The sequence below is a fragment of the Benincasa hispida genome, chromosome 1 (assembly GCF_009727055.1).
Source record: "Benincasa hispida cultivar B227 chromosome 1, ASM972705v1, whole genome shotgun sequence".
NCBI classification, from domain to species: domain Eukaryota; kingdom Viridiplantae; phylum Streptophyta; class Magnoliopsida; order Cucurbitales; family Cucurbitaceae; genus Benincasa; species Benincasa hispida.
Window position 1 is genome coordinate 25,870,322 of NC_052349.1, and position 25,356 is coordinate 25,895,677.

The 25,356-nt window shown below is 33.9% G+C and overlaps 2 protein-coding genes and 1 long non-coding RNA gene across 5 annotated transcripts; 2 read left to right on the top strand and 1 right to left on the bottom strand.

Moving 5' to 3' along the window:
* Positions 1–6,906: 6,906 nt before the first annotated feature.
* LOC120069330 lies at positions 6,907–9,663 on the bottom strand. Its single transcript, XR_005479507.1, has 5 exons — positions 8,600–9,663; positions 8,372–8,521; positions 7,694–8,263; positions 7,335–7,609; positions 6,907–7,253 (listed from the first exon to the last, which is right to left on the bottom strand). It is a non-coding gene; the product is annotated as an uncharacterized LOC120069330 (long non-coding RNA).
* A 989-nt stretch (positions 9,664–10,652) lies between these two features.
* LOC120081350 (protein SRC2 homolog) lies at positions 10,653–11,859 on the top strand. Its single transcript, XM_039036143.1, has one exon. It carries the CDS (start codon positions 10,743–10,745, stop codon positions 11,619–11,621), a length of 879 nt encoding a protein of 292 aa, XP_038892071.1. The 5' UTR covers positions 10,653–10,742; the 3' UTR covers positions 11,622–11,859.
* Positions 11,860–12,034: 175 nt separating this feature from the next.
* On the top strand, positions 12,035–15,320 carry LOC120081343 (F-box/kelch-repeat protein At3g23880-like). 3 transcript variants are annotated; one of them, XM_039036130.1, is made up of 2 exons: positions 12,035–14,690; positions 14,778–15,320. In XM_039036130.1, exons 1-2 carry the CDS (start codon positions 14,000–14,002, stop codon positions 15,113–15,115), a joined length of 1,029 nt encoding a protein of 342 aa, XP_038892058.1. In that variant the 5' UTR covers positions 12,035–13,999; the 3' UTR covers positions 15,116–15,320. The 3 variants fall into 3 exon arrangements, with proteins under 3 accessions (XP_038892058.1, XP_038892039.1, XP_038892048.1); XM_039036111.1 differs by having other exon boundaries at positions 12,035–13,711; positions 13,821–15,320; XM_039036120.1 differs by having other exon boundaries at positions 12,035–13,711; positions 13,875–15,320.
* Positions 15,321–25,356: the final 10,036 nt, after the last annotated feature.

The window sequence follows — 25,356 nt, forward strand, 5'->3', positions numbered from 1 at the left end:
TGGAATCTCGTGCGAACAATTATTATTATTATTTATGAAAGTGCTTGATCTCCAAAATGCAACCTCAAAAACTTGCTATCCGTCACGATTCCACTTAAATTTTCAAGTGTTTAATTTAAAAAATTAAACCTTTTAAAAAAATAGAATGTTTAACGACCATTCAAAATACTATTTTAAAACTCGTTTCGATTGACTTAAAAAAAAGTGATTTTTTTTTAAAGAAATCATTTTTATTTAAATACATTTAATAAAAACAGTTCAAAACACATTTTAAAATTATTTTGAGTGGTTGTCAAATACTATTTTTTTTATATAAAAAAATACTTGTTTTTTATATTAAACATCTAAAAATGTATTATAAATATAACATTAATCTATTTTTATTTAAAATATTTAAATCAAACTAATTTTAAAAAAACACTTTTTTTTAAATTAAAAAAAAAAAATCCTAACCGACCCTAAATTAATTCAATTCCAAATTCTTGGCTGTCCCATCACAACACGTAATTTGCTTGGACTCTCATTCTATCTTCATATTCTAGTGGAGTAAAAGTAAAAGCAATAGCACACATGCTTTGAGAAGGACATATTTGAAATTCTACAATTAAGTCAAGGCTATGATTGTCAATTCAAAATTTAGATAAAAAAGTGCCCCATTTTCCAAATTCGTGTTCGCGTCTACTCCGTGTGGGCCCCATGCTCGCATTTTCCAGTCAGCTCAACATTATTCCCTTTCTTGTTTCTACAGTTTGATTTTTCTTTGTATCTAAATTACCATCTTAGCCCTTTCATTACTATTTGGTCCCCATCCTTAAAAAAAAAAAAGAAAAGAAAACATTTAAATTTGATTTAATCTTTTAAAATACATTCTTGTTTTTCTTACTAGCCAATCTGAGTATAATTCAAACACCGTTTTAATTGATTTAAGAAAAATAGTATTTTTAAAATTTTAATTTTATTTAAATTCTTTTGACAAAGATAATTTAAAATATCATTTAAAATTAGGTTATTTTTAAATATAGAAAAATAAACTAAAATATGATAAAATTTTAGAAGTTTATCCATGTTTATCAACGTTTATTTCCAGATTTTAAATATAGAAAATCCAATCATATGAAAAGGAATCCAAAAAAGCATAACCTCTTCCTATTAGAAAGATGGTACATATGTACGTGTGAGAATATAGACAACCCATGTTATTTGATATGAAGAACTTTGCAAATGAAACATGACCAATTCGAGACATTAAACCAATAATTTTTTTAATAGTATTTGGTGGCTCCGAAAAATCAACATTACTTTTATACAAAGATCGAATTAAATCTAGATAATTTGATTTGATAAGGATGAAATTCGAGATGAATCAAAACGAGATTTTCAATTTTAGAAAAAATAAAGCATATGTATCATTTTTTCTTCAGTAAACAGATTCAAAGACTATAACTAAATATTGAAACTTCAAATACTATGGTTAAACACGTCATAGGCATAATAAAGAGAAACATTTTCATGAAATAGAGATAGGTTTTAACCTTCTAACTTTATATAGGCAAGTCTACTATATCATACATTCATCATTATGTTTTATGAAATTGTTCGAATGGTGAAATTGAACATTTTGAAAAGGTAAAATTAGGCCACGTTGTCTGATTCATGATTAGAATTAGTGTAATTGTAATGAAATTTTATTGATAAATCAATCATAATAGATCGTAATCGCAATTTTAATTGGATTACGTTTGATCATGTTTACTTGAAATTATAAATTATGTCACATTTTACTGTATTGTTACGATTACCACTATCTCTGATAGTTAAACGGTAATGGTAACAATAAATGTGTCAATATTCATAATTTTCATGTTGTAACGGTAACCATAACGATACGATATTGTTTTTAGACGCAATTGTTCGTCAATCAATTTGCATTTGTTATTACAAATTTGGAAGTGGACCCTAGATATTAATGCAAGTGAATAACACAAGTAAACAAAACTAAAGATAATCAAATGAGACTGATTTTTATACTATCACCGATTTATTACATTTTTAATTGAGTAAACGTGATCTTAGATTCGAAAGTCTTTGAGATTAATATACATAAGTAGATGAACTAATGTAAAAGTAATTTAAAATACCGAAAAATAATTACACTCAATATTGATGTCATTTTGGGTCGTATTTAATAATTAATGTAGTACACATTCTTGATGGAGTTGCTTTTAGTGCTTCTTTTTTGGTCAACTTTCTTCTTCCATTCTAGAGGATGAAGCTATTTTTTGGATATTGTTTTTATAACCACTTTTCGATGTATAGGGTTTATATATGTATATGTACTAAAAACAATAAATAATTTATAAGAAATGATTCAAAAATACTATTCTAATAACAAACTATATTTTTTAGTTCAATGCCATGAACTGGGATAAATTTGAACCTTGACTTCTTTTAGATACGTACTTCTCATATTAATTGAATTATTGTTAACGATAAAATAAAATTTCAATCATCGGTATATCTTGTATTACAAATAATATACCAATAAATATAATGATGAGCTCATTAGATAATTTTTTCTTTTAAATATAAAATGTTTAATATTAATAAAAAATATATTTTTGGTTCATAAAGTTTAGGTCTAGTAATTCATTTGGTATATAGATTTCAAAATCTTACACATTTAATTGTTAAGTTTTGAATTTGTCTTCAATTTAGTCCTTATATTTTAAGATTTTACAATTTTAACTTTGATATTTGAGTTTTTTTTTTTTTTTTCTCAATTTGGTTCATAGGTAAATTGGTACTTTGTAACCTCAAATTTTCACAATATTTCATTTAGTATCTCACATTAATTTCTGTTAATTAATTTAAATTAATTAACGTTTTTCTTTAATTTAAATAGCACTATTTTATGTGAAAAAGTGTTTCGTAATTAAATTGACGTGACATATGTAAATTGACCCATTTTATTTATTTATTTCTGTATACAGAAAAAGTCATATCTTTTTATTTGATGAATTCGTTCTTTAAAAAGAAAGAAATTATGGTGTTGCGTTTTATTGAAAAGAAAAGAAAAAGGAAAAAGAAAAGAAAAACTATTGAGTCATTTTCAAAATAATAACAATAATAACAATAAATAAAAAGACTGATTGAATCATTAAATATACACAAATAATTAGTATTATATATTATTTATGACTATTTCTTTTATTGTCTGTGCAAATAATGAAACAATCGCGATGTACGACAACATGAACATATCGACTTTTAAACTATCAAAGTCTCAAATTTATAAAAAGATGGATGAAAAATATGGACAAAATGTCGATACCAATAAGTGTTTATGAAAATGGTAGAAATAAAAAATTTTAAAATATTGTTTCAATTAATAAACGACTTTTTATTTTCTTTTTACTTGTTTAGATTTTTTTTTTTTTTTTTTTTTTACTTTTTAAATAAGTTAAGATATTTATGTTTTATATCATATTAGTATAGTAAATATTTTGTTACTCTTTTTAATATATATTATGATTTTTTTAACGGCATGATAGAAATCTGCTTCACTTTTTATGTCGACGTTTAATGTATGCCATATCAAAATATCAACATATTGACGACAATATATTACTATGTATATATCAAATTCTTTCCTCTCTTCTCAATCATATTATATTTTAGTATACAAAAATAATTTGTATAAAAACAATTTCATTTTATACCATTAATTTTCAACTAATCCTCTAACAATCAAGAACATGAATTTGTTTCAAAATTGATAATATCGAATTAAACAAACATGTTAGGACAACTAGCTTTTAATAAAACAAATCAAATTTATTTACATATGTAAAAGTTTAACGAGTACGGATGACCCAATTTTTGGGTCCAAAATGTTAAATGACCCATTTTTTTTTTTAAAAAAAATGTCAATTGACCCCTGCTGACATCATCACCATACCAAATTATGTAAATTGCTCTTACACCAGCCTTACAAATCTTGCTCTCGTCTGATTAAACGCTCTCGTTCTCACTCTCGCTTGAAATTCCCTGGTTTGATGTGATTGCTCATCAGTGTACGAATGATTTGACAATTTTCATGATGGAAGCCTCAAATCAAATTAATGATACCTAACACAATACAGTGGTGATTTATTTAAACTCTAAATTCCATTTCAAAGGTGATTACTTCCTTGGTTTTCGACGGTGTTTTGTTGAACGGAGATTTTTCGAATGGGGATTTCCAAAACGAGGCTTTTTCAGAACGGAACAGGTTTCAGAAAGGTGTTTCGTTATGTTGAATCAGTTTAATTATTTTTGCTATGTTATTTCTGGAAAAGTAGCATTACGCATTTTTGTATTGGAATGGAGTAAGAAAGAGGAAGAGGAAGAGGAAGAGAGAAAACGAGATTGAGAGAGAGTGAGATTAAGAGAGAAAGCGAGATTGAGAGTGAGAGTACACTTCAATTGCTTGTACAACTATGACAAATGTTCTCTTGCTTTTAGGATGACAGAAAAGTGTCTACTTATTCGATATGGAGGTGATTGGGATGAGAATGAAAGTTCGTATATTGGGGGACAGTTGACAGGAATCATTGTGCCTCATACATTGAAGTATAAAGAACTTAAATCTCGCATTTACAGGGTTACAAATGTCAGTTCTTCGGAGTTTGATCTTATACTGAAAGTTAAATATAAGCTTGAATTTGAAGCCCCTCCACAATGCATAAAGAATGATGATGATGTTCGCTTCCTTCTTTTGTGAGAAGAGCTTCGTAGACTTCAGATAACTATAACATTGAAATCTAATCAGGACGAAAATATTAGAATGAGGTTTGGAAATGTGAGTTATTATGATACGATTATGGACAAACAATACGAGAAATCATATCAGTTTCGTCAGGAAGAGGATGATATTCCATTGTCTACCAACACTGTACCATCAACATTATCACTAGACAATGACCGCCTATGAAGCACAAACACAGATACGGCTACACGATACGGATACGATTGGATACGGCGATTCATCAATTTTTTAAAAACTAAGATACGGGTATATTTAAGGATGCGTCATTTTTTATATATATATTTATAAAAAAAAAAAAAAAAAAAAAAAAAAAAAAAAAAAAAAAAAAAAAAAAAAAAAAAAATTTTTTTTTAAAAAAAAAAAAAAAAAAAAAAAAAAAAAAAAAAAAAAAAAAAAAAAAAAAAAAAAAAAAAAAAAAAAAAAAAAACAACATCTAAGATGTTGAAGTACAATAGCTACTAAAATGCAATAGAAAAGTGACTCATATTGCAAATAATAAGAAAAAGATTAGAGGGAGAAGTATGAATATAAACGAATAACTTATTGTTGAAGATATCCAAATGGTTTATATTTTGATGGACTTTATGGGGACTCAAATGTGAAGATGAAGATTAGATATTTATAGTCTAGGGTTTGATCCTCTATTTTTTTTTTCTCGTTTTGGACTCAAGTAGTGAACTTTTTAAATAAGTTGCCTAATTTTAGATTGGGAAATATTACATAAGTTACTCGTCTTTTTTCTTAAAAAAAAGTATGCATAGAAATAGATACGTCAAATCGCGTGTCAGATACGTATCTGGGAAATATCTAGAAATATCAGTATATGATACGTGTCTAATACTGGTTCTTCGCCTCACATGAAGTATCTGTGCTTCATAGACGACCACACTAATCCAACAAGTTTGAATTCAGAATTGGGCAGTACTTCAGTTGTTGTTAATGAGAGACCACCTAGATTCAATTATATGGATCGTGGTCTTCAGTGAATGTGAATGAGCAACCAACAAGATTGAACGAAATGGATCGTGATCATGGAGATGTGTGTCGTTCTACAGCAGCTTCAGTGGTTCCACCATCTGTGTCTTCAAGTCATAGGACAGAGTTGATCATGCCTAGCACCTTTTCATCTGGGACAAAGGACGTTGAAGTTGGTCAACTATTTTTTAGCAAAAATGATGTGAAAATGAGATTATCTATTATGTCCATCAATAAAAATTTAGAATTCAAGATCAGAAAGTCAACCAGGAGACATGTAAGTGGGGCCTTTATGCAGTTAAAATAAAAAGGTTTGATATATTCAAAATCACAAAGTATTGCAGTTCACACACATGTTCCATTGGAATTCTGAATCACGACCATAGACAAGCAACTGCTATGGTTGTTATTCAGCTCATTAAAGATAAGTTCATGGGAATAAGACGTATTTATAAACTTTGTCATATTGTCGAGGATATGAGGAGAGATTATTGCATGAACATATGTTATGATAAAGCGTGGCGTGCAAGGGAAGCCACGTATGATCTCACTAGAGGTACTCCAGAATACTATATTACATGCTTATGGAGAAGCATTAAAAATAGAGAATCCGGGTACAGTATTTGAGATCGAACTTGAAGATGAGGTGCATTTCAAGTATATGTTTATGGCATTAGGGCCTCGTATTAGAGATTTCGAAAGCTGTCGACCTTGTATTATTGTTGATGGGTCGCATTTGAAAGGAAAATACAATGGCACCATGTTGGTTGCGGTTTCTATGGACGGGAACAATCAATTATACCTACTAGCATATGCAATAGTGGACAATGAAACCGATCGATCATAGAAATGCTTTATGTCAAACTTGAAATGCAGTATCGGAAAATCCGATAATCTAGTGTTTGTGTCTGATCGAATGGTATCTATCAGCAATGCTATTCGTGCATTTTCCCCGTTAAGTAACGAAATATAATGAGAAGTTAGGAAACGAAATATCAAAATTTATCGTTACACCGATTGGAAAGATGGTGAACTTGTGCATGCACATGTCGAGCCAGATATAAAATTTTTCTTTCATAAAATAAAATAAAATATTTATGGTATACACAAAAAATTACTATGTCAGTAAAAATACAAGATAGCTAACATGTAAAGAAGTTAAGACTAGGAAACTTACATCGCACTCGACCCACGAACTCGGGGAAATCAATTCCTTGAAGAATTGCTTGACGAGTGGTTTAAAGAAGTTCTCTCGAACCTCGTTGTCGATATTCTCGTCCGAGAGCCAGCCCATCATTTCTGTAAGGATATTGTGTGGAACATCATGTGCTACTTTGCATGTGACGATCGCTCTGGATAGTGACGTAGCTACACTTGGGAGAGGATGCTTAACCAAACTTTTCTTCTTTACTTGAGCCAGAGGTGTATATTTATCAATAGGTTTCCTCTTACGACTAATTCTTTGAGATTCCTACATAAACAGATAACAAAACATTACTCATCAAGAAATATAAAAATATAAACAAATATTACTGATAAGTAAATTACTTACTAGTGTAACTCCTTATGTGGTCGTAACAATCCCAGAAGTGTCGGCCTATGGGATGCCAGACATGTCAGCCTCTATATATGGCATGGTGAGTAAGGCAGACATGTCGAGCTCTGTTTGTGGGATGTCGGTCTCTATAGGTTCGATGTTAGTTGGTGATGTTGTGGTGATATCGGACTGTAGAGGGGGATGAGAGTGTCGGAGGCAGTCACATTATTGGTATCGGGATCCCGAGATGGGATGGGTGACCTTGTCATCTCCTCATTCACCGTGGAACCCTTCAATTAGTAAAGTAAAATGATGAGTTCACGAACACGTAAAAACTAAACACATAAAAACATAAAATTATAGTAAATGCAAACCTTGCACATAGACTGCAACAGTGACAGGACGATCGACAATTGCTCTTTCAGTCCGTCATGTTTTCCTCCATATTGAATAACGACTATTTAAATCCGATATATGGCCATCCAACCTCGATAATGAGCTGTCAATGGTCCGTAGGAACGAATAAATAGAATCGTCGGGATTGGCTCCCTCCCTGCGGCGGACAACACATTCAGGACACTTCTCATCCACAGATCGCTCTCTGCAGGAGCCTGCAAGATAGACATCAAGTTGGTTCAACTCGTTCTCATCGCGTACGTCCCCCATCACATCATAGAACATATCATCACTAGGTGTGTATGTCCCTCCTTCCACCCTTCCATATTCAGCATCCTCGTGCTCAGAATGCTCAGGTTCATTCTCTCCCTTCACCCTGACAACTTCATAATTGTCATCTACACGATGATTATCACCGTCACTTTCACTTTCAGAACTACCCTCATCACTAGTCGACCTATTGCCACTTTCAGAACTATCATCATCCGCACCTAGATGAAATATAGGTCGTCTGTCTACTGGGGTATCCCGAAACTCCCTTTTAGAATCTGTCATGACAGTACATTCTTTAATCTTTATATGCATTAACAACCCAGTAAACTGGTTAGTGTCAATTTAACAACCAGATAAACATATTATGCATAAAGTAAACGTACATTGTTAGACTCAAATATCTCTCTCTCGAGTACTTTGAAGGACACTGAGTGGGAGCATGACCATCGGAATATGCAGGACAAAGCCACCTTGCTCCTTCGCTCTGCAATGTTCCCAGCTATTGATGCAGCTAGGATCTCGTACGTCCATACCTAAATAAAATTTAACATATATTAGAACAATAGTAATGTTAAATCAAACAACACGATTATTATGTTAAGTAAATTTACCTGGAACGCTTGTGGAAGTCCACGTAAAGAGTACTTCACAACATAATTTTTATTTCCTTTGACATTCATCTTGTACAGACTGCTCTTATCATTCAATGCAGTCTTTAGGGTATCCAGTGTACTCTCCTAAATAATGGTATCCCAATCAAGACTGTTGTAATATTCCAAGTTTTGAACATCCTTAAAATGTCTGAGGTCCACTGCATTTTTTTGTTTGTTTTTTCCCCATCATTGCAACCTCAGTATAGTAGACTACTGTAATATTCACAGCATCCTCATCATTTTCAAACTCCAACTCCTTGTATTTTTCTTCAAGTTGATGGAGATGTAAGGTGTCCTTTGTCACTCGATTACCAAAATACTTGATTGTAAGTTCATACGAGGAATGTTGATTCTGATCAACTCGTGTTGGGTATTGCCAGTTGCCACAAACCAGTCATCGACAAAAAAACATCATTCGAAATAGTGACAACCTTTCCACAAATAGAGAATGACATCTAGTCTGACCTCGTCCTCTTCACTTCTCTCAGCAATATGTGATGGATAATTGGGTTGTTAAACACCATGTCAACGTCTACAAATCGCCCAAAAACTGTTCTCTTGAACATGTCTAACTGCCTTGGCGTAAGCTTCTCCTTCACAATCTTGTTTGCATTAGCAATATGAGCCAAGCTTGTTACTTGATCGGGAAATCGGTCGGCTACGGGTATTCTAAAACGTGTTGCCATCTTAAATCATTCCTGCATGAAATAAAGATTCAATCAGTAAACTTCTTCAGAAAAAAAAAATTGTAAAACAACATTATGTTTAAATCTCGCTGGATTCGCTCTCATCGGTATCGCTCTTTAAGGTATCGCTCTCTCCAGTGTCGCTCTCTCCGGTATCGCTTTCTCTGGTATCGCTTTCTCCGGTGTCGCTTTCTCCGGTATTGCTATCTCCAGTGTCGCTCTTTCCAGTATCGCTCTATCCGGTGTCGCTTTATTCGGTGTCGCTCTCTCTAGTAATTCTCACTTATCTCACTCACATTCTTTATTTTTACTTGTCTTCAACCACATAACACATCGAAAACCAGAAAAAAAAAATCATAGGTTCACAGTATTTCTAAACCCCAGAACGACCCACCCTTTATAGTGTCGCTCTCTCTAGTATCGCTCTACCGATTTCACTCTCGTTTATCTCGCTCACAAACTCTTCCTACTCGTCTTCAACCACTAAACACATAAAAAACCAAAAAAAACAAAACCCATATGTTCACAGTATTTATAAAGCCAGAACGACCCACAAAACCCCATTACCGATCAGCGTAAGACATTGTCAGGCACAGATTGAAAGATTTACCGATCAGATTCGATTTGTCGGCGACAGTAGAATCGTTTGCAAGCCGAAATGATGGATTCTAAAGAGTTTTTAGTTTATGAGCGAGTCGTGGGAAATTTGAATGAAGAATTTTTCGTTTTGGTGGGTTTTAAGTAAAAAGGTAGGAAGGCGAAGGAGTAAGGACAATTTACGTAATTTAGTATGATGATGATGTCAACAGATGGTCAATTGACATCATTTTTTAAAAATTGGTCATCTGACATTTTAGATCCAAAAAATTGGATCATTCATACAAATTCCTCAAGTTTAAGAACAAAAAATACAAAAAAATCTAAATTGTGGTTAATAAAATAATTTTGAATAAATTTAAATTAGACAGATGGAGAGTAATTGACTATAAGTTTAGAATCAAACGCGGGACCCCCACGACGTCAGCTTGGATTGCTTAGCAATTAAGCGAACATCTTAGCTTCGTGCGGTGCATTAAACCATATCCTTGGACCTTTTTTTTTTTTTTTTTTTTACTGCACCCGTCCAGTTAATCGCTCCCCCACCTTTTACCTTCCCCGAATCCATGCCAATTGCCAACATGCACACAAGGAGAATATTGTCATTTCGTATTAACCAAATAACACGTGTCAAATGGCAGTTATGTAATTAAGTTACAAAACCACGGCTAGTTTCCAAGCCACCATGGTCCAGTAGCTACGTGTCTCCTATAAATATTATAACCAACGTCTTTTTTCCAGAAACAACGCATCATTAGGTATCCGATTCTCACCTCTCAATTCGATTCACCGTCGAACTGCATTTTCCGGCACCGGCGATGGCTTCTCGCTACGAATTGGAAGTGAAAATTCAGTCCGCGAGAGATCTCAAGAACATCAACTGGAAACACGGCAGTCTGAAGCCGTACGCCGTCGTTTGGATCGATCCGAAGATGAAATCGTCGACAAAAGTCGACGCCGAAGGAGATACATCGCCGTACTGGGACGAAACACTTGTCATTCCGTTCTCCTCGCCGATCGAAGATGCTACGCTGCACATCGACGTCGTCCACGTTGTCGGTGCCGATGAAGACACCAAGCCGTTGATTGGCTCCGCTCGACTCCGCCTCTCGGAGGTCGTCGACGATGTTGGCCTTGGCGAAAGCTCTCAGCGAACGCTCCAATTGAAACGGCCCTCTGGCAGGCCACAAGGAAAAGTCGAAGTTAATGTAACAGTCCGAGAACCACGTTACCGATCATCCGATTCTTATTACGCGCCGCCGTATGGAGTCCCACCGCCAGGTACCGCTAGGGATTTCTCTGCTTCGCCGCCGCCTCCCTATGTCGCTCCGTACCCTGCTCCGCCAAATCCTTACTATTCAACGGCTCCGCCATCTGGATACCCTTACGGCGGGTATAATGCACCGGCGCCGCCACCTACGGCGGCTCAGTACGGCCAATCGAATTACGGACAACCTTCGTACGGTCAGGCGAGTTATGGACAGCCGGCGTATGGCGATCAGGCGTACTACGGACAGCCAGAGGAGAAGAAGAAGAGCAAGTACGGGATGGGAACGGGACTGGCGGTGGGTGCGGCTGCTGGAATTTTGGGTGGATTGGCCATCGGAGAGGGCGTCGAATACTTGGAGGACAAGATTGCCGACGACGTAGCGGAGAGGGTTGAGGATGACCTGGGCTACGGCGATGATGATTTTTAGAAGAAGAAATTCGGTGCGGATGCCGGTCAGTTCAGGCTTATTTGCTTTCAGGATTTCGGGTTGTTCGTTTGGGCCCAATGGACCATGGGCTCATATTCGTAGTAGGCTATTGTTTGTTTGGCTCAGTGTGGGATGTGTATTTAGGCCCACGTAATTTTGGTCTAGAATAATAATTTTCAAAATCACAAAAATATGTATTTATTTTCAATAATAACAACTATTAACTTTACATGAAAAACTGGAAAAAAAACTCGGTTGTCTATTTAGTTCGGCTGATTTGGGTTGAGGTGAGGAAAATATATTTTTTTAAAATGTATATTTTTATTTAAATATTTTTGATAAAAACGGGATTAAAATATACTTAAAAAAGTGAGTGTCAAACTTGTTCTTTAAATTAAATCCTTGAATATATATCTCAAATACACAATTTTTATATTTAGTTAATATTTGTTTCTTTCAAGTTTTACACTTCTCTTATCATTGAATTTTCACTGATATTCGTTTAGCTAACTTATATGGATTAATTTAAAATAATTGTGTTATTTTGTGCTCATTTCGAGTCAAATATAACCTTTTGAAATCTATAAGATAAAATGTAAATTGAAGTCGCAACTTGATAGTAAAAATATGATTGGAAACTGTAGTCAAAATCATATAAGGATATAATTCTATAACAATAATTCCACGTTGAGTATGCTTTTCTCCCCCTCTTTCTTTCTTTCTTTTACTCTTTTACTTTTTCTTTTATTCCTCTTTCTTTTTGATTTTGAGGACACGATAAAAATATTGAAATCTCGATTTATAGAAATATCATTGAAAAATCGATATTGATAAAAATGTCAGGGGAAGATTTTTAGAAATTAATTAAAATTGATTGAAAAATATTTAATTAGTAAGTGGAACTTTGATGGTGATCCAGTTATATTATAGTTAATTATTTTTAATATAATTTTAGATAATATTTAGACATATATTATAAAAGATATGTATAGATCTAGATGTGAGAGAGAAAAAAATCAAAAAAAGAAAAAAATTATAAAATTAAATGACATGAAATATTAAGTTGTTATTGAAGTAGATATAAAAATAAAAAAATTATAACATTAAATTAATATAACATAATAAAGTTAAAAAAAATCACAACATTAATCATAAAAGGATATAAAAAGCATAATATTAAAAAAAAACAAAACATAATGAAAAAGGGAGTGAATTTTTTTTATACAAATAAATAGAGCTTAAGAGAGGACTACTAGAAAAATTGGGTGAAAATTGAAATTTCTCAGGCCAAAAGTTAAGACTATTGAAATCTTCCCACCATAAGGACTTTCCAACTTGGAGTTTTTATATTGGGTGGGGTGAAAATATCATTTTATTTATTGTACTTTGAAAGGAGGATTTTGATTGTAGTACTAGCACTTTTAATAAATTTTAAATTTATTTTATATTGTTAATTTATCGTTGTTTTTTAATTGTATTATCTATTAGAATTTTCGCTATATACTTGAAAAACATATTTAGATATTATATTGTCTTTTATAAATATTATTTATCCAGATTTAACAAAAATTATCTTTCACAACTAAAATATTTGAAATTACAAGAACTAACTAAGTATGATACTACAAATAAATGATTTTTCTGATTTTTTTTTTCTCCAATCAATTTAAAGAGACCTTAAATCTTTCAACTTCAATGCATTTTTATATTAGTATAAAACAAGACCATTTAATTATTAAAATGGTATCGGACATATTGGTAGGATTTTATGTCTATAGACCTTTTTTTTTTTTTTTTTTTTTTTTTTTTTTTAAAATCATTATTATTATTATTGTTGGAATGCTATGGGGATATTTAGGCGGGAGAAGTGGGAGAGATTTGCAAGCTTAGCAAAGATATTATGGCGCTTGTTGCGATATTCAATGAGCGTAGTGGGCGCGGTAATAGATAAGATTCTGCATATGGCAGCGACTCAGCTTCCATACCACAATGCCAATCGTAAACAAAAAGCCTCTTACATGTAACTGTAATCTCACCTTCTCTCTGCCCAAACACTTTTGGAATCAAACAAATCAGTTCAAAGATCGAAGGTGAATTTCTTTTCCAAGTTCTCTGAGAATCTTACCTTTTTTTCTTTCAGTTCAAATTGATCAACCAACCGTTTCTCCCCTTTTTCGATTTTGATTGTGCAAATATTAGCATACATCTCGAGAAAATTGCTTGATTAGAATCTTCATTTCGCTTCTGCTTCAGCATTTGGAATTCACAGGTGAAATCTGCAGATTTTGCTTATTTTCTTGAGTTTTGCTCTTGAATATCAAGCTATTTTCGGTAATATTCTCTACTTAATTCTTGTCGTTTCGATTTCCTGCCCGACTATGCGAGTAGCACGGGATGCCCACTATGTGTGTGTGAATTGTCCCACTGAAATTTTGATTGAGATTCTTTCATATTTACCTGTGAAATCGCTTCTGCGATTCAGATGTGTGTGCAAAGAATGGAACAAATTAGTTCAGAAACCATTGTTTGTTCGTTCTCATTTGGAAAAAAGAATCCCCAATTCTCTGCTCATAATCAATAGCTCCACCACAGACCAGAAAGCATGTTTCTCAATTGTCAATGCTGAAACATTCAATGAAACTCTTCGATCAGAGCTTCCTATGAAGGCCAATATAGGTTATAAACTCTCTGTATGTGGATCATATAATGGGTTAGTCTGCATTTCATCTGCAAGTCTGTTGGATGTTGATCCAATTTATGTATGGAACCCATCTGTTAGAAAAAGTAGGTTACTTCCCAGTGGTTTGATTCCCAAATGGGACCATTGTTGGTCATTAAACTACCTTGCATTTGGCTTCCATCAAGTAGTGAATGATCACATAGTATTGAGAATTGTGAGGATTGAGCAATGGAGCTGCTGTTATCAAGTGGAAATTTACAGTCTCAAAGCTGATTGTTGGAGAAGAGTTTCTTCTGTTCCTGCAATTCCTACTGCACTTGACTGCAGATTGTTGCCCAAATCCATCTGCTTCAATGGATTTTTCTATTGGATTGTGAAGCACAAAAATGGTGGAATTCCCAATTCCATTCTCTCTTTTGACATGGCTACTGAGGAGTTTCATAGGCTAATGTTGCCTGATTGTTTGGTTTACACAGATACTCCATCACCATTATGCTTGGGAGTGGTCAAAGAATCTCTTTCTATTTTCCATTGCAGCCCTGATGGTGGTAAGCAACTCTGTGACACATGGGCTTTGAAAATGGGCTCTTGGGTGAGATTAAACACTATTGTTCTGACACTGCATGGGAAAATAACAAGACCAGGGAGCCTCTTAGACTATAAATTTCTCATTGCAAGGCAGATTGAAGGGCTGGAAAATTATAGTCTGGCACTGGTTGACCCTGAACTGGATCGCATCGAAGATATTGGAATTGAATTGGGATCTCATTGGGTTTATGCAGATTCTTATAAGGAGAGTCTTCTTCTACTCTGATAAGGTACTGTTCGATAACAATTCAATTTGTAGTCTTCTATTTATTTTTATTTATTTTTAAAATCAGCTTCTTTACTGAGAGAAAACTATTTAATGATCACATCATGGATGTTTATTGTTCAATACAGTGAGAATCTTTTTGTGTAATGAATTCATGTGTCTTGTTGATGAACCGTTGGAGAATCCTCTCTGAGTTACTTCGAGATGTCCCATCTATGAATTATACTTTCTGTTGTGTTATTGTACTTTTTTCTTCAAAGTTCAACCAATGGTTGAGAAATCTCTGGAGAATGTTACAAGCATGCGTTTCTCTTCATCATAAATTACTTTGAGATGAAAATTTACAATTCAAACGATTTCTTTTTGGGTCGAACAACATGTGAAGGTTGGAGAATTCGGAGTATATGTTCCATCATTATTAGAGATGAATTGTACCTTTTGTTATGTAATTGTACCTTATTCTTCAAAGTTCAACCAATGATTGAGAAATCTATGAAGAATATTATAGCAAGCGTCTCTTCAACCTTAAATTACTTTGAGATGAAAGTTTATATTTCAAACGATTTCTTTTTGAGTCAAACATCATGTGAAGGTTGGAAAATTTGAAGTATATGATCTGTCATAATTAGAGATGAATTATACCTTCTGTTATGTTACTGCACCTTGTTCTTCAAAGTTAAACCAATGGTTGAGAAATTTCTGGAAAATATTATAGCATGCATCTCTTTTCACCTAAAATTACTTTGAGATGAAAATTTATAAATCAAGAGGATTTGTTATTAATCAAACAACGTGTGAAAGTAAAAATTCAAACTTTAAACCTTTTAGTCAAATGTATATGCTTCGACCAATTGAATAACGTTAACATAATTGGAGAAGTTTTATATCTTATCTGATGTTATTGACTTTTAATTTACTCTATTGATATGTTGTTACAATTTAATGAAATAAGATTAGGCACATAAATGCGTACTTCAAAATTTTCATAACTTTTCTATAAAAAAATGTACACAAAATAGCTTTTATGGAAAAGAAAATGAAGATCAAATTGATCCCTCTGCATTTTCTTCTTCATTATCCACTTCCCCCCTCCATAAATGTTGATATGAACTTCAAAAACCTTGAACTGGAAGTAATGAACTACAAAATAATGATAACATTAAATGACACTAAAAAGTTATGACATTCTTGAAAAATTGAATGGTAGAGGGAAGCTATAACATTATTGCAAAATTATGTGGATGTTTTTGTTTTTTTATATTTATTTTTATCATTATTTTTCTTTAAAATTTGGATACTACTTTGGTTCATATACTTCAGGTTTTGATTTATTTTGGTCCTTATGTTTTGAAATTGTTCATTTTGGTCTCGAAACTTTCAACTTTTGTTCATTTTGATCCTCGTACTTTGAAAAAGTGACAATCTTGGTCTAGAAAATTTAAGGACCAAAATGAATCAAAGTTGAAAGTATAAGAACCAAAACGAACATTTTAAAAGTACAATGATCAAAATGAACAAAAGTTAAAAATATAAAGACCCAAATGAACATTTTAAAAGTATAGAGACAAAAATGAACAATATATATATATATATAAGAACTAAAGTAGTATTTAAATATTTTTTTTATCTGTGAGGGTTCAAGTAAGCTTGTGCACATTTTAATTAATCTCATGAGATAATTTATCAGTTATCTAACTCTAAACGTATGAGAATCTATCTTCTTTTTTTTTTTTTTTTTTTTTCCTTGAGTAATACAAAAGAAGAACAAGGAGCTAGATGAAGTTGATATAGTTGTAACCACTCGAACTCGAAGTATATGTTTTGTTAATTATGGTAATTATTGCTAATTGAACTATTGGATGATGTTTTAGCTTAAATTTCTCAAATATAATCTTGTATGATAAATATAAAATAATTCCTCTAATTTTGTACGTCAAGAAATTAAGCATTATGGCCAATATTTATGGTAACATTTAATATAGGGTAACAAAGCCATAGCCATGCCCTTAATAGTCTGACATTCACCATTTGCCCGACTGTATTTTTCTTTTTTCCGTCTTAAATTATATATATATAGTTTTAAATGATTACCTTAACTTTTCGAGCCTCTGTTTGTTAGGTGAATTGGCATTATAATTTTCCCCTGAGTAAATCTGATATGACATCATTTCATTAAATTAATAACTCATATCTATCCACCTCAATTCAACTCCTTAATTTTCAATAATAATAATAATAAAATAAAGAAATAAACTACTTTGAAACTTGAAGAAATGGTACAACTAAACATTTATTTATTTATTTATTTTTTAGACAAACTAGAATAAAGCTGACAACCCCAAGGCACCTACCTTATCATTTTGAAGGAGAGGGAGGAGATAAGCTAGAAAGATATCTTTCCGGACCAAAGAGTGACCTTGAGAGGAAATTAAAGTCGCAAGAGCATGAGCGACTTTGTTCTCCTCTCGAGGAATGTGACAAAAATGCACAATCTAAATACAGTATTTTAAATACAAAACATCCTGAATGATAATACCAATCTCAAGAATAAGAGAGCTCCTCCTTCGTGAGAAGCTTTACGATCTCCAATGCATCTGAATCAACCTCAATTGGGAGATTTCCACCGGCCCACTCCAAGTCCAAAGCTTTGACACCTTTAAGCATGGCCTCAACTTCAAGCATATTCATGTTCCCACCATGAGCTTTAAATTTACAACCTCCCATTATAATGCGACCAGTGTGATTCCGTATAATCCACCCAAACCACCCCCCTTTACTGCTCGTAGGATACCACGTCACATTCACACTCAACTTCTAATTTTCAGTAATAGGCGGGGACCAACGAGATGAAGAGGAACCAACAGAGGAGACAGACGCTGACAGTGCCATAGCCATCCTTAATGTAATGTCCTCCACATCCAAATCCAAAAGGGAGGACTAAACCCTTGAAGTAAATGAGTCCAAATCAGGGAGATCACTATTGCACCAAATTTCATTCCAAATGTTTCATAAGCTCCAGATGACATGCAACACGATATTCCTTTCATTAGGTGGGCACGAAGACCGTAGATACTCCGGTAATCCAAAGGCGTCCACTAGCCTCTTCCAAAGACAAACAAAGAAGCATAAGAGGGAAGGAACCTACTCTAAATCTTCTTAGAAAACTTACATTCCCAAAACATATGACTTGTAGTCTCAACCTGTGACCTACATAGATAACACAAAAAATTAGTATAAATCCCTTTAACATTAAGATTTTGAGAAGTGGGAATCAAATCAGGAAAATACGGCAACAAGTAATGTTAATTTTTGTTTTGACCCTTGCACGCTAAAGGGCCTTCTAGCACTTAGAAACCTTCATCGAGCATGACGATGAAGGGTTAGCCACAATTCTAAAAGAGACTCCTAAATGATATGCACTTTTGTATGAAAATTAACCTCTCTTTGTTCGATTTGATGCCATAGATCTCATGGTCTTGTAGTTTGTAATTGTATTTGTACAAATAATTTATTTATCTAATAAAATAAGAGGTAGTTTATTCAACATTTAGTTGCATTGACCTACAAAAACTAATAAACTAAAATCCAAGGTTATCTTCTGTAACTTAAACATGTATGTGGAGACATACAGGTGGATCGTGTTCAAGTGATAACTTAAACAGTTGATAGTAGATGGATAAGGATGAGTATCTCATCATGATGACACTACTAATACGGTCCATTTTGTAGTTTTTATTAATGTAAAGTGCTACAAATTATCTGATCCTAATCATTCATATAAAGACATGTGAGCGGGGGTATTCTATACAGAGAGTTTGTATAAGATCAGACCACGAAATGAATAGTCTCTTTATATAACACCGTTGTTATAAGAAACTTACATTTCATTAAGATGACCATAGGTGACTTGACCTAAATCCTGAGTGAGTTGTGAACTTCTGTCTATGAAGACGGTCTTTTGATTTGTATGGGTGAGAGGGGCCAATTTCATCAACTCAATATGACTACCATTTTGGATATTCGTCAGATTGAGGAGTTGGGAATGCAACTACACAAGAAAAAATTCACTTATTCCCTACTGTCAGGGTAAGTAGAGAAATTTCACCCATAAGGGCTGATTCCGGGGCTTGAAAAATGTGGTGTCACACCATCTCTTGGTCTGAGAGGGGTTCGATTATAGTTGGATTATAACTTATTGTTCATTAGAGGGATCAGTGGTACTTAAGGAGTTAGATGTAACTATAGGGGCAAAACGGTAATTTTGGCCTAACTATACTTACGAGTAATTTGTAAAGGGTCAACGTACTGTTGATTGGTTATATCCAATAAACATAGAAATATATCTGAAGGAAATTAGACATGAGGATTTCCATGAGCAGCGGAAGGATCGTTCCAAATTCCATTCGAAATTTAACATATACAATTACAGTACAAGAACGGAAACTAACAGGTCATGCACAACAAGAAATTACATCATGCTAACAAGAGTATCAAGAGATAAAGTATGCGTACCTTTGAAGAACCATTCTTCAAACTCCCTCGATCAATCTAGAAGCGTCCATAGCAACACAGACCTCGAATGCAACGACCGGTGCACAGCACGAACACAACGAACAACCAATGGCTCCTCAAAACCAATCGAGTTGAGTGAGGACACCACCATAATGGTTACCTTGGTATTCTTGATGTGAAAATCCAGGAGTTGTGGGCTCTGCATGATCTTGGTTTGAGGAAGAGATTGAAGGACAACAATCGTGTAGACGATCGAGAAAGTGGGAGATAGGAAGTTGTCTATCGTATAGACGATATGCTCGATCGTGTAGTAAATAGCAGCTTATCGTATAGACAAAGTCACATGATCATTTAGCTACGATCAATTGAACGACTATAGTATAGTCAATGCTCCACGATCGTTTAGTCTTTGTATATCTATCGCTGAGTGAAACACTTTCACTTGATAGCTTTCATTGTGAGTTTCTTTCCGAATCAAGTAACCTCTAATTTTAGGAAAATATTTTTCCTTTTATCTCACGGTTACCATAAAAGCACCAATAACCTCTCACTCAATTGGTTATTCGAGAAAAAGATTTAATTATCAAATAATTAATATATTATAAATAAATATGATAACCAACTTACCATATTGTATTTATAACCTATAGTTTTAATATTTTATTTCATTAAACATACAAACCATAGTTCTTTTTCTATTTTATGGCACTTAATGTAAATCATATTTACATTAATCCTCCACTTGATGTTTCTCATACATCACACCAATTATATCATATATGATTGAATTTCCTCATGTTAATTTGAACACTTCAAACTAACTCCAAGAACTGATTCCCAACTTGAATCCATTGAACTACCAAGGGGACCTTATAGCTTGAAGCTCCAACGGTAAGTGAATAACTGACTAAACTCTTTAGTCACGGGATCAAAAATCCGTAAACTGTTGGGTACTCCACTACAGACCGACAGTTACACTCTCCTCACTACATATATATTTCTGTGTCCATATCAACCAATCAACAGTGCGATAACCCTTCATAGATCGCTCGTAAGTATAGCTGGACCAATTTTCCGTTTTGCCCCTATAGTTACATCTAACTTCTTAGGTACCACTGATTTCTCTAATGAACATAAGTCATAGTCGTACTATGCCTGAGTCCTCTCTTTCAAAGAGAGAATGTGGCCACTATGTTCAAGATCCAGAATCAGCCTTTGAGGGAGCAATTTATCTACTTACCCCTGCTTTGGGGAAGGAGTGAAGTCCGTCTTGTGTAACTGAGTTCCCAGCTTCCCAATCAGAAAAATCTCTAAAAAAGTAGGCTTGTTGAGTTGGCAATCTAGCCACTCTCACCCATGCTAATCAAAGGACCGCTCTCAAAGGCAGAAGTTCCTAAAACACTCAGAATTAAGGTCATGTCACTGATAACTGGTAAAAATACAAGTTATTAAAGCTCAATTTATTAAAACAATGGGAGAAAGCGATGGTAAAATAGGCAATATTGCGATGGAATACGCCAAACTAAAAGAAAATTGCGATCGCTAATGCTCATCGCATAAAAGTAGTTAAATTGCGTTATTCTGTGTAGGTACAATGCGATAGCGTGCTTGAGTGGCGATCTAAGGGCACAATGCGATAGCGTGTTTAAGTTTGCGATCCAAGGGTATCTCAGATGATCGCATGATGACTTTACATAAAGGCAGTAGCCTAATGTAATGAAACATGATGGGACGTAAAGCTGATAATGGTCGAATCGAAAATACAGTTGACAACTGTTGAAGACCATACCGTTGCAAATACATTGAATTTCTGGTGACTATTAGACGGTGCAACAGGGTATGGAAATTAATGCTGCCCATCCACGCAATCATTAGTGAGAAGAATTGCTTTGTCTAGAAGTCTATAAATACCCAATGCTACCAACCCAGAAAGAGAGTGTGCGAGACGAAACCGAAGGAAGGGAATTCTTGAGAAGAAATTAATTTTCGGAGAGGTCGACAGACTGCCAGAGATAGCACAGAGGAGAGACACCCAACCCTTGCGAGAGCAAGATTCTACAATTCGAGAAAGAGTTGAAGTGATAAGAGCAGTGTAAAAAGTCAGAGAAAGCAAAACATTGCTTACCTGACTTGATACTTCTTACACCATTTATTATTTTGTACTTAAACACTTTATTCGCAAAAATGGAAACTTCATTTCAATTCACGTTCAGTCTCTTCACACCATGCATGAGTAACTAAATTTATGAATGGGTTGAGAAGTACTTAGCTGACATGACTTAAGCTATGCACTTTATGCGATCATCTTATGCTTCATTCATCATTTGGAGTACTTGAGAGAGTAGTCTAAAGACAGAATCTAGGCTTGAGAAAGTCGGATTAGATCTCATAAGCAAGAGTAGAGACTTAGAAATAAGTTCTATCTGCTACATTCCATACACATTACATGCATCCTAGAAATAGAAATGTGGCATCATGCATTGAGAAATATAGTGCTTGATATTTGTGTATAGCATGATCGCATGGCTTGTACAAAATCTTAAGAAATGCTAGCTAAACTACTTCTCAACCCCTTTATCGCATACTTGTTACAACACCACCCTTTCATCATTGCGCATTTAATTCCATCGCATTAGAAAATCTAAGTTAAATCACCATCTACTTCTTAATCACTGTCATAATAGGATCAGAGAGTCCGTCGCATATTTATTTAGTAATCCCTGCGTTCGACCCTGGACTTACCAGGACCCTAAGAAGGCTTATACTTGGGCTTTGTTAGGAAAACTTGCATGATCATCACATCCACACATCCTTTCATCGCATGATAAATCAACACATCAGTCACCTATGGTCGTTTAAGTGAGATGTAAGTCTCAAGTATCAACGGTGTTATATAAAGAGACTAATCAGCTTGTGGTCCGGTCTTATACAAACTCTTTATATAAGACACTCCCGCTCGCATGTCTCCACATGAATGGTCAGGATCAGACCATCTGTAGTAGTTCACAACACTTGTAAACCTCTACAAAGCGGGCCATATCGTAGTGTCACCAGGATAAGGTATCCCTCCTTAATCCGTATACTACAGACCTTTTAGGTTATCACTTAAGGCATGATCCACTTGTATATCTCATATACATGCTTAAGTTTACATACAATAACCACGAATCTTTTTTTATTGGGTATGAGTAAATGCAAAATAAAATAACTGTTATTTTATTGATAACAATGTGTATAAAGTTTATAAACTACGAGACTCTGGGAGAATTAGGACACCAATCTCAACAATATCTATAGTGCAAATAGTGCAGCTGTCAGTCTTTAGTGGAGTGACCAGCAATTAATGGAAGTTGGTTAATTTAATTAAAGAATTTAATTAGTTAATCAAGTACCATTGGAGATTTAGTCTATAGGTTCATAAGGTTCCGTCGTTAGCTCAATTGGAATTAATGAGAATCGAATTAATTTAGGATTAATTTGAATTGTTCAAATCAATAGAGGGAGTTAATTATATAAGACGAATGAAGAGAGTGTTCATAGTAAGTGGAAGATGGATATGTGTCAACAATCCCATGGTTTTCTTCATTAGTTTGTAGTAAATTTTCATGCTCGACCTCGAGACACCTTTGCTTATGTCCTCCTATGGATGGTGTTTGCATGAATCTTTACTCAGACTTCAGAAACAGATAGAATTGTTTTAGTTTTTGCCCCAATCGATTTTTCCCTATGGTTAGCTCACTGGGGCAATATTCTAAAATCTAAAATGAGGGATTATACTTACAAAAAAAATGTTAAGTAAGTTAACAATTTCTCGACCAAACAATGGTGACTAATAATTATTGGAATAAAAGTTATTTTAGTGTAATTATTAGTTGAGATTATTTCAATTCTGTGAAGGGGTAACTGATCATCCTATCATGGCTTTTACCTTGCCCACTGCAGCATATTACAAAATAGATGTTACATAGGCTACATCAACTTTTTGCTAAATTGATTGGTTGTTTAATTGGGTAATACGTTTAATAACTAATATAAATAAATTGTATGGTTTCAACAATGTCATTATGACGAGCGCTACTCTTAACCTATTTTTTGTTGATAAACTTCACAAAGATAATTACACAAGCTGAAAAAATACTATTAATATTATACTCATTATCGATGACCTGCGATTCGTTTTGATTGAGAAGTGTCCTAAAGTCCTAGCTGCCAATGCAACCTAAAATGTCCGGGAGGCATATGAGCGATGAGTCAAGGCAAATAATAAAGCTCGAGCATATATCTTGACCAGCTTGTCTGAAGTTTTAGTCAAGAAGCATTAGCCCATGCTTATGACCCGTGAGATCATGGAGTCCCAGAGGGGAATGTTTGGACAACTGTCCACACAGCTCAGACATGAAGCTCTCAAGTACATCTTCAATACCCGAATGAAAGATTTGTTGGGATCTATGCCCTAAAGCCTCGTAGTTATATGTTAATTGAATCAATGGTTGATTAGTTTTATGAAACTTATGCAACAATCCATTAAACTAAGATCCAGAGTTATCTTTTGTAACATAAACATGTATGTAGAGACATACAAATAAATCAAGTTTAAGTGATAATCTAAACGGTCTATAATAGATGGATAAGGCTGGGTATCTTATCCTGTTAACACTACGAATACAACCTGCTTTGTAGTTGTTACAATTGTTATAAAGTGCTACAAATAATCTAATCCTGATCACTCATGTGCAGTGATACTTGTAGAAATACAAGTTATTGTATCCTTTTTCCCTAAAACAATTAGGAAAAATCATGGAAAATGCGACAACTTGATAAGAAGATCATGGAATTAATTATATTATGTGATCGCATATGAACACAATCTCATAATCCAAAAGTTATAAAATATCGTATTTTATGAATGCAAAAATCTATTCATACGATCATAAGATGTCACCGCAAAAGAAAATTCCTAAAGCCAAAATTGGATTCACATGGTGGGCACGCATAGTTTCATGCGATAGAAGGTGACATGACGCATAGGGTTGTAGAGATCAAATCAGAGCTGGTGCCTGACTAGAAAGCTCCATGGCAGAGCAAATGAACTTCTGACACGAAACAAGCGGTGCATCAGGGTATGGAAATCAATTGCCAAGGCCCTTTGTATAAGTTAGAGCTACCCCCTCCTAGATTACTCTTTTAACCTGAAAGGGAATATGAATGCAGCAGTTACCAACCCTTTTGCTGGCACTTACTGCCTACTAACCTGCTTAACCTGTCTTAAAATCCTGCTACAACCAACAAGCATATATTTTTAATAAAAAACCACCAATAGTCACAAACCAACAGGGTTTCACATATATACAGAACATACATAACACAAGATCCTGAAGGCCCTATTTTGCTAACCTAGTCCCTATATGCACAAAGAATGTGTACAAATACTTATAGACAACCACCTAAATTTATTTGAAACTAGAATCCTTGAGTGGTGGAGTAGCAAAAAAAGTTATCTTTTGGGGAGTTGACCGCTACTCGGGGAAAAAAATGTTAAATGGGGTGAGCTACTAGCCTAGTGTTTGACTTAATAAAATATAGTTCTCATGCTTAAAAATGAAACTAGAAAACTAAATACTGAAATATAGAATCTTTCCAAGCAAATGTACATGCAAAACTTTTAAAACATAACAAGTCTGGAAACATAGTTGAATTGATCCTTAGTTGAGAGAGAATCCTTTTGTTCA

What these genes read in the sequence shown, in the direction of transcription:
- LOC120081350 (XM_039036143.1), top strand. Translation starts at nt 10,743, where the DNA reads ATGGCTTCTCGCTACGAATTGGAAGTGAAAATTCAGTCCGCGAGAGAT.
- LOC120081343 (XM_039036111.1), top strand. Translation starts at nt 14,000, where the DNA reads ATGCGAGTAGCACGGGATGCCCACTATGTGTGTGTGAATTGTCCCACT.